The following is a 14071-nucleotide window of genomic DNA, read 5'->3' on the forward strand; positions in this document are numbered from 1 at the left end:
CGAGTTGCTCATGATATAAGAGTTTTTGCAAAACTCGACCGCGGATTGGTCCGATTTGTCATTATGTCATCGAGTTTATGAAAATCAATACAACCACTCGAATTTTCGAATTCTTACTACAAATATGTTTCATACAGGGTTTAATTGAAAGCCAGGGGTGGATAAAACATTTATTACTATTATTATTTACTGTAACTAATGGTGCGCTCTCAGGTTATTCAAGTGTGCAATTTTTGCATTCCTTTGCAATGTCTCTACTCTAATTTTAAGCTTTCAAGAGGCACTCTTAGATCCTGTATCAGCAATACAGAATCTAGTGTATTAGCATAATATAGGAATATGCTGCGTTTAAGATCTGAAATTCACAACTTCATCACAGGAATGTTTTGTAAGATTTGAAACTCGCCGAAAGATACGTTCTCAAAGACATATCCCCGAAAATTCCCAATTTATACTTCAAAGGCTTTTGGCTGCGCATTGTAACCATAAACACCATAAATTTCACTGAAGGTGATTGGTTGTACCATTCACTTTGGAGTATTGCAAGGGCCAATCCTTGACTCTGCAATATAAATAAATCATGAATTTCTGTTGTGGAAATTTGAGGGTTTTCCTTACCAAGACCATGACTTCGTTTGCGTAATAGTAGTAAAGGCATAGTCTAAAATTCATGATGACTAGATAGGCGACTAAAGATATGAACTGAATAATAGCCACGTTTTCCTAAAAAAAGAACATGAGTGTCTGAGCGTTCGCATCGTCTGCGCCCTAAGCGCCAGCAGGCTGCCATGCGCTGATAGGTCAGATTTGAAATTTAAACCTTGCAGCTTTATGAAAATAAAAAATTCCGCTCAGTTATCAGGAAAAGTTTGCAAATGAATCCAAATTGGAGAAATCGTAATTAAAAAAAGATTCTCGTCATTAAAACTTTTCGCAAATATACTCGACCTACATCCCAACTGAAACTGAACCGCAAAACGAATGTAATCCCACCACCAACATTTCACCACCGTTTCAGGGAAAATTCCAGTTACTTATTACGAGCCAACTTTGCTTTGGGGAACGAGAGACGAAAGTGAGAACACAAAGCGAAATTGATGTATATTAAATATACACATTTTGCCTGGCGTTGCAATTACACGGCAGATGTTTAAAGACTGTAATTTCCAATTTAAGCACAAAAGGCCGTAATGTGCCGGAATTATTAGACTGGAAAATTTCAATTTGAATAGATAACTCAATATGATGGAAATTCGGATTGTTTATCAGTCCAGTGTCTAACCAACGGGCTTTATAAATACCCGCTAATTTAGTCCGTTTGCGGAAGGGAGAATATGGAAATTTATATGTTTAATGACAATTTTGCAGTTGATAACAAAGTTATTTGTTCGGGGAACAACGGAATCGCAAGCCAATGTGAAAATACCTGTAACATTTCATTTAGCATACAAGCCATGTGCACGGAGCTCTGGAAAAAATCAAAGAACATGCACGTGGCTATTATGTTGTTGCAGTCTGTTATGTAGCTACAACGGATGAGGAATTAATTCAAATTTGTCAGAATATTTTTAGGTAAATACTCATTAATCGCTCTGTGGAGGTGTATGCACTTCTTCATAGCAAATGCGGCTGTACTAAACCGAGATTCCTTCAGATTACGATCAAAGTTCTTCAGACTGTGCTGCAGGATCTTCAGTTGTATGGTGGGATACACTAAAATGCTAGTGAGCAGAATTTCTCCAAATGTTTCGTAGGTAGAGCAGAAAATTACGTATATTGAATTGAACACGTACGCTCCCTAAAATGGAGATTCTCAATAGACATACATATATTTTATTTATAAGAATACTACCACAAAATGGTCGTCTTTATTGAAAGGAAACCAGGCAGATAAAGGCATCGGGCGTAATGACACTGTGATATTTCCCCTTCGGACCTCGAGGGCTGGCTCCAGTAAAGGGCGGATGGTGTAGGATATTTCTGTAGTCACCATCATTACCAGGTAAATAAAAATATTGCGAACTACCATTCTACAGCTACTTCGCACGATCTCAACAACCTACAACTCTACCTTATAAAAGAAGCAAAGAGCTTCTACCACTACCTCTTCATCTTGCGTACTCTGCAGTTCTTTCTCACTCTTCAACACATACCTAAGAAGCTTGATAAATGTAGGAGTTTGCATGAGTCTTTGCCGGACAACAGTGATGGTGAAAATGGGGGTAATGATGAGGTTTTTGTATAGCTCCTCTAAGTCTAACTCGCGACTGCAAAGGATGATCACTAGCTGCACATAGCTGGAGCAGAGGAAGGAGATGAACAACCAGAAGCAAATTTGTCTGTAGATGTTGTAAGAAAATTGAAGAAATTCGTTATTCGTGGACAGGAGCACGCTGGGGAAAATGCCGATGAGAGAGCAGAGCCGAATGGGGATTTTGAGGAAATTGGAGGATGGTAAAATCTGGAATCAGCAAGATTAGATCCATATATATATTTTTTTGTTTAATACTTACTGACATATTGCTAAAATTCTGATGCTGATAACTGGAAAATGGCTGATAATGTTTTTAAAGTTCCCTTTGTTTGCTGAAAATCTGTGTCCGCTTGCAATCGGGGTGAAAATCGCTGACACTGTGAATCAAAATACTGTTCAAATTGGCCTCGTTCCTTCGCAAACAAAGGCAATTATCAAACCTAAGCATATTCACCGATATTCCTCTATTATTACATTTGAATAACTTATCGAAATCAATTTGAGGCACGTCAACAAAACGTCCCTATGCAGCAAAATGTCGATAATCTAATCCTTGATGGCATGTTTCGGCAAGTAGACTGGGTTTCAGCAAGTTTCGCTGCTTCTGCGAGCTAAAAAGCGGCCTCAAAAAGCAGCTGCATTCATATCTTTGAAGCAAAAAGCGGATATCAGCGGCAATTTTGCATTCCCGTCCGTGTTAGGATAATCCGGCAGAACAGCTGACAATCCAAACAATCCCTGCAGAAACCCTTGTAAATATTTATGTGGCAGGATCTAGCCTGGTATAGGAAATTGTTTCGAAAATACTTTCTATTCATATTTAGATTTATAACGGGCAAGATGTATGCTCGGCAAACACGAAGGGTAGATATAGACGGGACGTTGTTTTTATGCCAGTGGTGTAAAAATAGGGTAAACAACTTGGAAAGATCGTTTTTCATCACGATTTTGATATCGACATACACATAGAGTCAACATCACCATTATGTCGAGAATTTCTGACATAATTCTTGATATAATGGTGAATAGCCTCTTCAGGACATTTTCCTTTTTCTTTATCTTGCAGCCAGAAAATTCCACATTTCCTCAATATCTCACGTCCCCATAAATCACACAACACACACACACACACAAGTTTCGTGCACATATTGTACATTTTCCTAGTCCTTAATCTAGGCGGGGCTCTTTAAAATCTCTCGATTCCCAGGCGACTTTTATGCAATTTCTGGTGGAAAAAGATGTTTCCACCATTAAGAAAGATTGATTCTCCTATAATGATTCGCCGAATTTAACCGTGGTAAAATGGGAATTCTGGAGAAAAATCGGGGATGTCTTTTAAGCTGGATACTTTGTCGAGTTGAGGCTTAGATGCGAAACGAAACTGGATAAACTGGCAGAAAGGCTTCAATTTTGATTTGCAGCTGCAGTAGGTTGCTTACAATAGAAATCTCAGAAAGGAAGATTAATGCGCTTCCATTTAAAAAGGGCATATAAATGCAAAGGTAATTCTTTGGGGACTGATTTATAATGTCTTGTGGAGTTTAAAATAATTCTTCGGTCTATAAAACTTCAGCGACGATCTCTAATTTCGCACCTTGAGGACGGAAATGCATTTTATGTGCAACACGTTTCTAACGTATGGCACAGGGCCTTCTTGAATATAAACTAGTTGTGGTTGTCGGCCTGACACTAATACACTTTGCCCTCGCCACTCTGTGTATGGTCCACACCGCCAGTTTCTCCCAGAGGATTCTGTGGAGATTTGTTCTCCAATTTACGCCATAGGTGGCAATACACCTAGGACCAACACTTCCGGGATAAAATATGCATGTGCTCGGTTATAACGCCAGCTTTACTATTGAGGAAACTCATTTATTATTTAACAAAGGAGGTGGTTTGCGATCAGTATTGTCTGATACCTACCAGAATTTCGTGTGTCTAGATTTCCCTCGAGCCGAAAAACAAATGACGTTTATTAAGATCAAAGTTTTGATGTAGAATATGTCGAAATGCTAACACGCCCTTCAGCCGTTGCTGCAGTGTAATTTAATATTATCAATATCTTGAGATGTGAACGCGTAAAAAGGGAGAATTTGGAAAATGCATTTCAGGTTTTACTGATGCCTCTATATCGCTACGTTCGCTTCAGATATAAATCAGGGCTATGTTTGATGTTATGCTCATTTTAAAGCCCCACTTAAAATGCCTCTTTGGAACATGCAAGACGGATTTGTAGCGGAAAGCGCAATATAAACATTTATGAAAGCAACCTTCATATTGATATATAAAAGCTTTTTACTTAACAAAAGTGTTTTCCTGGGAAGATTTAAGCTGAAAATGCGTTTTCATACCTTCGGGGCTCCGAATCGCTTGTTTACATATGGCCAATTTCACGTTATTGTCAAGAAATCTTACAAACAATTTGCAAGAGCTCTTGACATTATGGTGGAACAAATAGAATTGTTCGGATGACATCACGAAAGTTCAATTACTCTAAAATCGATAACGATAGATATAGGAAAATGTATTGAAGGATTCATTCTGATATCATCGGGGCTCTAGGTTGCTGTACATAACGCCAATTTGTGTTGCTCTAAAGCGGTTATTTACATAAAGCTGATTTCATCTTATTGTCAAGAGTTAATTTGCGAAAGCTCTTCACATGAAGATGAATTGAGTTGTCGGTATAAGATCGTGAAATTTAAGATTATTCCAATATCGGTAGACAACTATAGGAAAATTTATTAAAGAATTGTTCCTTGCGACTGCTGAAGTTTCCAGGATTGTCAGAGAATTATGTCGAAGTTCTCTTTCAAAAGCCTTGAAAAGGTGTCCTTAAAAATCTTTGCCTCACTCCGAATGATGGGCATGGGGATTTCTATAGCACAAATAAACAGGAATCGCTTAATATAGAGCGTGTTGTATATGCTAAAGTGGGGTTTTAAAATTCTTTATGTTATGGTGAATTGCTTCATTAAAGTGTTTAACTTCGATTAGTATGTAAATATACTAGGACCTTTAATGCCTAATTAACCTTAGAATGATAGACCCAATTAATTTGGTTTACAGTAAATTGGCAGGAAATCGAGCCGGTAAATTATCCTAAGACTTTTAGCGTCGGTAGACGATCGCGAAGACATTAAGGAACACGAGATTTCACCCCGGTAATAGACGTGAGCCTGGAAGCACTGCCGCGAGGAAAGACATTTATCTAATCTTGCGAACTCCATGAAAACTCTTTTCCATCGCTTAAAAAAAGCGCCTTTACCGGGGAACCGGAATCCGAGCAATTACTTTCAATATTAGCCCTAGACATCGGCTTTTAGGGTGATTAAAATATTTGAAGATGTAGGTAGAAACTCCAGAAAATATCCGACTTGCCGGATTAACACGAACAATAATTCGTTTTCCCATCATCGCACCCAACTAATCCAAAACGTGTGTTAAATTAACTATAATTCACAAATATTTGCGGGGAGGTGTTTTGGGAAATTAGTTGCCTAGCTGTATACATAACTCATCCAAATTACACGAATATTATCAGGGATTAGACAAATTAGAACACTGCCGCGTCTATGTTTCATGCTATTAATTAATTCGGCTATAGGGAAACTGCCTATTCCAACAAAGTTGCAGTTGCGGGAACATCGAAAAAGGGACGAAAGTTGGATAACCTCGAATAACCCCCTTCAGCATAATCAATTAACATATAAAGCTTAATAATCAGACCTGGCGAAACACTCCTAGTTCAGTTATTAATAAAATTATAATGTTATCTGTGCTTGTGTATATTATAATCAATCATGACGAACTGGAATCCCACGTAAAATTAATTAATCACTCGATTCGTGGCCAGTGCAAACATAATTAAAGGTGTGTGTCAGCGGGTATTTAGCCACAAAGAGGATACGTCTTTTGAAGTCGCGTAAAAAACAAATAAAGCGCTGAAAAGGGCCGAAAATTGCATTTTAAGCAGACGCTTTGTCTTTGTAGAATGTTGTTTGTTTCGCTTTGAAAAACCATCAGAAAGTGGAAAAATTCGATTCCTTTGGAAGTGCGTACGTATTCTAAAAATCTCCGAGGAAAACGCAAAAATGAAACTTCGAGACTCATAAGAATCGATGCGAATCTCTTTGGAAGTTTTAGAAATGTTTAAAGAACTGCGAAAATCTTTAGCCAGACTCAAAAGTTTCAAACTTTTTGAAATTCCAACGAAAATATTGCCAAATACCTTTAGCAAATAGGTGCAGATAAGAGGGATGAAGTGGCGCCAAGCCAACGACCTAAAACAAATGGACGTAGCACCGTTTTTCACAGGTTTGATGTTCTGTTTTGGCAACGAGACACTAATCCATTGTAGGGAAACCCTTGCAGAGATTTTCCAGCTCTTTTTCATTTTTACAGGTGATTAGCGGGAGTTAAAATGCCAGTCTTACCACATCGGTCTGACGCCAAACCAGTATCGATGTCAATCACTTTTCCATGTCGTTTTTTGGAATAAGCTCTTTGATGTTGGCATACATAACACCGAAGTAAATATGCATTGCCAGCCATCAATTTGTCTAGTGATCTAAAAGCATTGAATGTAACAAATGAAGACCGGCAATTGCCTAAAAGTGAGTCAATTTTTGAACGGAAGGGCACCATATATTAGTGTCCCAACGACATTTTTTTTGTCGTCAGCGATGTATCATGCACCGATACTACCGGGGTACATAAGACGTAGGAATTCATGGTGATGGCACTTCCTCTGATTTAACCGCCATGGATTAGTGTCTTATTTGCTCATTACGTCGTCAGAGGTTTAGATCAGGAAGTCGGCGCATTTAAAGCATAGAGAGTCACGGTGACGCCATTTCGTCTGATATCTCCACCATGGATTAGTGCCTTATTTGTGGGAAAAGCACATCAAAATTGAAAAAAACTTTATTCTGTACCATTGGATCAGCGGCGTGTGTCGGAATTTGTCAGGTGCACCAATTCTCACTCACAATTAAACTATTTTACGTGTTAAATTATTTAAATATTAGGAGCTTACCTCTCGCATCAATGGATCCCCAACCTCTCCAGCCTCAGCTGCTCCTAGGATTCCCCTAATGTTGATTGCGGGCATCAAAGCTCGTCCCAAAACCCTTTCCACGCAACTTCATTACGTTCACATTGGGACTTTCAACCCTTTTAATTAGCCACTCGTTTCAACTAGACTGGACAATTAAGACAAATTACGTTATTAATGATTCCCTCTGTAAGCCCCTTATTCGAAGATTATTTCGGGTGTCGACGTCCAAAAAATTTCCGGGGCCACTGCTTAGCGCTGACTGTTTTCGAAAATTGCTGAAGTCCAAGGGAAATTTAATTCAATGTTTGTCGCTTTATTGCAGATAAAATCTAATGCCCCGTAAAAACCGACCTAATTAAAAAGTGCAGGCCCAGCTTTACTCGAAACGCAGGGCGCAAAATTTAAAGGGAGTTTTGTATATTTCGTTAGGGGCTGTTAATTAGGAAATACTAAAGCTGGGCCTGCATAATGGTCTAAGCTTTTTGGCCGCTCCAGTTTACTATTTAGTTCGCAGTTTCTTTTTTACTCCCCCTTTTAACTCTCCAGCTTAATCCTTTTGTTATTAAAGTTTAATATTGCTGTTGATTAATTTACGAGGGAGACTTCCAGAAAAAGCCGGAGGAAAACCCCTCCTCGGTCTTATGGCAGCTACATATCCCAAATGACAATAGGTCTGAAAATAAATTACGACATCATTAGTTTTGGTTAGTTAGCCTGACGTAAGGTTACGATCTGCTTTATGTAGAGAGCAATTTTCCGCTCATGAAGAAAAATAACACAGGCCGTAATGTAGATGGTATAGCAGGACGCTTTCTAAGCTATAAATATACCAAGAAATTCCTCTATTTTTGCTTTTATCATCTCTCATATGTCAGAATATGACTTACATGAGAGAAACTCTACGTCTAAATTAACCTGCAAATGGACGCGTTGTTACTCGAAAAGCTCCATCGAAAACATTCCATGCAGTAAAAATCGGAAATGGCCTTTTATTGCACTGATTTGACACAGTTATAGTCGGAATAAAGCTAACTAAATATAGCTCTGGAATTGGTTCTGCCTTGGCTCCCCTTGGCTTGTATTGCTGGACGACAAGCACGCTACGTTTAAGAATTAATTTTTCTGGAAAATGCCAGAGTTGCATGTGCAACGAAAGTCAAGGAAAACTGTCAGCAGGGCACATTCCTTAAATAACTCTGCTCGTAACGCCATAATTGCGGTATTTAGGTTGTTTATGGAAATCTAGTCTGCCACGTGTTGCAAATCGGTTTCTAAAGGAATTATGAATATTTTCCTATGTTTATTGTTTCTTACCGTCCTTGAATTATCCATGTGCCGGAAGAACTCTAACATTGCGACTGGGATGAGGCAAGGACCTAGAAAAAGTGAATATAGAATTACCTTTTTGAGTTACATCCACCCTGTTTCGCCCATCAGACGCTTAATGGCGCCGAAATCGGTGGAAGTGATGTCACCATGACATCTTTATCGCGCTAACGTGCGACGCATCGCTGACAACAAAATGACGTCATAAGAGTATTATAACACGGTGCCTTCTTTTCAAAAAATAGGACCGAAAACCATCAGTTACACCAAGCTTTGGTGCACAAATTTTAGCCATGATTTTAAAGCATGTTCCATTGGGCACATCTCGTTTGGAAACAAGAATTAGAATGGGCGGCAGGAAAGTATTCGTACACCAAGAAAAAAAACAATTTACGCAATTTTTTACTCGCTTCAAGTTTTTAATATCGCTATTAAAAGTTTAATGCTAGTGAGTTCAGCATACTAAATAATTTAAATGCATTACCAGCTATCACATGCCTTGAACAGTGACCGAATTAAACCTTGATCTGCATAGTTTAATCATTGACCTCCCTCCATGAACAAAGAAAATCGTTACGTTAAATTGCAAAGAGTATAAGAAACTCATAGTATCGTCCAATACGTTATAAACAAATTCAGGAATACGGGAAATGTCCTATCAAGTGTCTGCGGAAAAAGACCAAGGAAGACAAACAACCGACAACTCAAGTTTATTGTCCGTAAAGTAAAAGATAACCCTTCAATTAGTACCGCAAAACTTGTACGAGATCTTGAAAATACTGCTGGCTCCAGAGTATGTATCCAAACTGTTATAAATGTTTTAAAAGAAGCTTCATTCCATGGTAGAGCAGCCAGAAAAAACCTTGGATTAATGAAACCAGTTGTAAGAAAAAAATTCAATTTGCAAGAGGGCTGATGTCGAGTAGTCTTTTCAGATCAAAGTAAATTTAATATTTTTAGGTCAGATCAACGCTTTTCCTTGTGGAGAAAACCAGGAGAAGCTCTGAAAAAATTGTATCAAAAGTCCACTTGAAGCATGGTAGCGGAAATCAAATGATTTGGGGTTGTACTCGTATGTCTCTGGGATATATTAGAAGCTTTCATTTTATTGATAGAACTATGAATGAGTTTGTGTACCGAGATATTTTAAGTGAAAATCTGGAGCAGAGCGGCGTTAAAATTAAGAATTCACGACGCTTATTGGTTCCAAGAAGACAGCGTTTCCAAACATTCTTCTAGAATTATTCAAAAATGGCTATTACACAAGGCGTAACATATCATTACCATTCAGGGGGCGATAGTACTCTGCAAAATAATTAAAAAATACTAATAGACCCATGGTCAAAAACGCACCACTTTTGATATACAGGATGGCAAAGTTTCACATTTTTTCTCATGTTTTGCGGTTTTTTATGTATGCCCTGAGGCCAATTTTTGAAAATTCAAAACGTCAAAAATCAAAACAAAATTATTAAAATGGCTGAAACTCAGCCATGGCATCCTAAATTACAGACCGAGATATGTAGTCTAAACTTTTTTGACTTGCACCACTAGATATTTTTACAAATCCTTAGAAAGTGGCGAAAGATATGAAAATACTACAACAGATCAAAAAGCCAAAGAATTGGAGATGGAACTTAAATTTAATATCAGAATTCATAAAAGGTGTTACTAAAAGAAAGATACCAAGCATAACAGAATACATGACCTAGAAAAACATAACACTCTGTATATGATTACCTACAATTTTGACATTTTGTTGTAGAGGGTCTTGAAGAAAATAGGTGCACAAAGTTTAAAACATTTAACTCAAGACATACGTGAAAAAAACGCAAAATATTTAAAAAAAAGTGAAACTTTGCTACCCTGTGTACTATACTGTGCGTTTTTAACCAAGGGTCTATTAGCATTACACCCTGTCTAACGTCCCTAACGTTTTAAAAACGCCTCCACAGTCTCCAGACCTCAATTCTATCGAGCATTTGTGGCCACACTTCAAGAAACAAATTAGGAAACATGACATAACGAGCAAAAACGCTTTGCGAAGAGTTCTTCCGCAAGAATGGTCCTTAATTCCTCAAGAGGTCACTGAAAATTTAGTTTCTTCAATAACACGACAGTTGCAGAGTGTTATCGATTTCAATGCGTACCAAAGTATTGATAGATTTGTATAAACTTGTTATTTAATTACATTTTTCCTATGATAATAGATGTACGAATTCTTTTTTTGCTACATATACAGGGTGTCCATTTAAAAGCCCTTCGGATTCCTATGAGTTTATGTATAATTTTTCAAAAAAAATCTAGGATGGGGATGTATATGTGACTAATGAAGATAAAGTTTAAAATTGTGATAACGCTACAGGGTATCTCAAAAATGCGAGGCGTCATGAAGTGTCATTTTTCTAAATGGGACCATCTGCATTTTTTTCACGTGATGAAATCTCCTCTTGACTCTGTAGTAGTTTTTAGATTTTTTTCACCCTGGGGTGCAACGACTCGAAACTATGAGGTTTTAAAAGAAACTTTAGATATTTGTAGTGCCTCATAAAAAATTATTATAATATCTGTAGGATCGCGACTGTTGGGGTATTCTTGTAGATAGTTGTTACTTTTACGTTTGATAGATGTTAGATAGTAGCTAATACCTTTAAGATTGATATGCCCCTGAGGTACGACCCTGGTAGGCATTAATTGGAGCATGGGAATTTCCTACACTATGCCTTGTCGGCATTGGAAATCCCCGCCATAAACTTGGTCAGCATTGAAACTGCTTGTAATAGACTTTGTTGGCATTGAAGTTGCCCGCAATAGACTTCGTCGGTCCTGTAGTTGCAGTTCCAATTCCCAACTAAGACGCCACGATTTAATGCGGCGGGTAGTGCAGATGGCACCCTAGCCAGGGTACGCCCATGGTTTATCACCACGGGTTTCAGTATTTAAGAATTTGCGGGACAAGTATAAGCTCCCTTTTCTTTTGACTTCGGTTGATCGTTGGTAACTCAGGAGCCGGGTCCACGCTCATAAATTCATAAGTTACTTTGTCCTCCGCTTTGTTCACTTTGTATTAATAAACGCACATTTATGTGGGATTCATAAGTCAAATGGTTTTAACCCTTTTGTATATATGTAGAAACTTCTCTATTTTCACAACAAAGTCGAAGCACGATCAAGAAATCGCTGAGTTGTACATAGTGATAGTGTTAATATGGTTAATTAAGTTAATCCTTTTAGATTCAAGATGAAAAGAGCTGTGAGGGGGTTGATGTGCCCCTATAGGACGCCTATGTATGTTTGTCGCAACCTGGTTAGAAGTATTCTTATCAATTAAGAGGGTTTTGCAATCGTTATCTTCATGTGATTTTGATATTTGGTGATTGACGTCTAACCACCCTTTGCCGGTACTTGTGGGAAAGTATAACTGCCCTTTGTCGGCATTTATAAGAAAGTACCGACCAAGTGTTATCAGTACTACTGTAACGTCGCAGGTGGTGTCATAAATCAATAATTGCTCTCTAGCCAGGGTACGACACTGTTTTATTACCTTTAGATTTACTATTCAAGAGCGTTCCGTATCTAAAGGGTCCTTTTACGTTTGAGTGGCTCATCTGAACCTGTTATTCGCAGGCAAAAATCTAAATAGTGTATCCGTTAATATTAATACATTATATCAAACCCTAAACAACGTTAGAAAAACGTACATTTATAATCCTTTTTCTGACCTGTGATTTCATTATAAGATATAAACACCATCCTATATCTACAGTAGTATCAAACCTAATGCTACATATCCCATTTAGCTTAAGTTAGATTTTGATCATTTTCGGACTGATTCTCATGTAAGATCTTCTTAGCCGGCACGAATACTCATTTAGCCAAAAATACATACAGGGTGTTCGAAATAAAAATTTAAATTTTCACCTTTTCAACTTCAATTTTCTTGTTTTTTTTCGAATAGGATGGTTGTTTTTTATGAGGTAGGACGAAAAAAAAATTTTTTTTTTCATTTTGGTGTAAAATAATGTAATATTTATCTTAAACGTTAATGGAATTTGAATTTTTTCAGGAAAATCTGCATTCATGGCTAAGTGCCTGAGCGTTTAGCATGCGTTGCCATGGTTTCAATGTTATTCGTTTTAAGTTTTGACAGCTCATTTACCCCTTGACTAATTTCTCTTACGCTAATGCTTGGCTTCTCTACTAATGATAAAGTGATGTTTAGTCCATTTTCTTCTTCTAACACCTTCTTCTTTCCACTTTTCAATTCATAATTAACAGTTCCTGTCCGTTAAAACGCTCTTTTAGACGTTCTAGGCTCCTTACATTAGAATGTCTTCTATTAGAAAATCGTTGGGCTCTATTAAGAATCGTTGGGCTAGGATGATAATAAACAATTTCCATCACATAAGCCAACTACACAAATCATACTAACAAGTTCTTGATGGGTACACTTCATTTCGGGGGCCAATTTTAAAATGAACAAATTTCAAAGGAACAGGTAACCGCAAATGAACTGTCAAAGCAAAAACACATCGAAACCATGGCAACGCATGACGCAATGCATAATATTCAGATATTTAGCCATGAATGCGGGTTTTCCGGAAATAACTAATAATTCCATTAATTTAAGATAAACAAACGTTATTTTATACCAAGATGAACAAAATTGAATTTCCTTTCGGCGTACGAGATAAACAACGCACCATCCTATTTGAAAAAAATCAGGAAAATTGAAGTTGAAAAGGTGAAAATTAAAGTTGTTATTGTGAAAACTGGGTATGTATTTTTGATTAAATGGGTATTCATACCTACTAAGACGATCTTATGTGAGAATCCGTCCTAAAATGATCAAAATTTAACTTAAGCTAAATGAGATAATAATTTTTTTATGAGGCACTGCAAATATCTAAAGTTTCTTTTAAAACGTCATAGCTTCGAGTCACTGTACCTCAAGGTGAAAAAAATCTAAGAACTACCACAGGGATAAAAGGAGATTTAATTACGTGAAAAAGATGCAGGCGGTCCTATTTGAAAAAACTACCCTTTATGACGCCCCGCTTTTTTGAGACACCCTGTAGAGTTAACACTCATTTTAAAATTCACCTTAATTAGCCTCAAACATAAAATTTGTGAAATCGTAAATAAACTCATAGAAGTCCGAGGGACTGTTAGATGGACACCCTGTATGTACAGTTCCGGCCTTATGAGGGGGCGAGTTTGGGCAGCGGCCTAGGGCGACAGACCTGGATGGCGGTGGACATTCCTGGGCGACGACTTTTTTGGAGGGTAGAGGGGCGATGGTTAAAAATTTTACCTAGGGCCCCAGACTCACTAAGACCGGTCCTACATATGCGCATACACACGTATTTTGATACGCTTGTTTAAATACGTACGTGTTGTGTTTGCTGGGCAATATTTTAATATTCTGATAG

General features: G+C 37.7%; 1 protein-coding gene across 1 annotated transcript; it reads right to left on the bottom strand.

Annotated features, from left to right (window-relative positions):
• Positions 1–313: 313 nt before the first annotated feature.
• On the bottom strand, positions 314–2519 carry LOC136413167 (odorant receptor 30a-like). The gene is made up of 8 exons (XM_066396565.1): positions 2514–2519; positions 2105–2461; positions 1853–2059; positions 1581–1798; positions 1427–1526; positions 619–723; positions 407–562; positions 314–355 (listed from the first exon to the last, which is right to left on the bottom strand). Exons 1-8 carry the CDS (start codon positions 2517–2519, stop codon positions 314–316), a joined length of 1191 nt encoding a protein of 396 aa, XP_066252662.1.
• Positions 2520–14071: the final 11552 nt, after the last annotated feature.

The sequence above is a fragment of the Euwallacea similis genome, chromosome 13, assembly GCF_039881205.1.
Source record: "Euwallacea similis isolate ESF13 chromosome 13, ESF131.1, whole genome shotgun sequence".
In the NCBI taxonomy this organism is placed as follows: Eukaryota; Metazoa; Arthropoda; class Insecta; order Coleoptera; family Curculionidae; genus Euwallacea; species Euwallacea similis.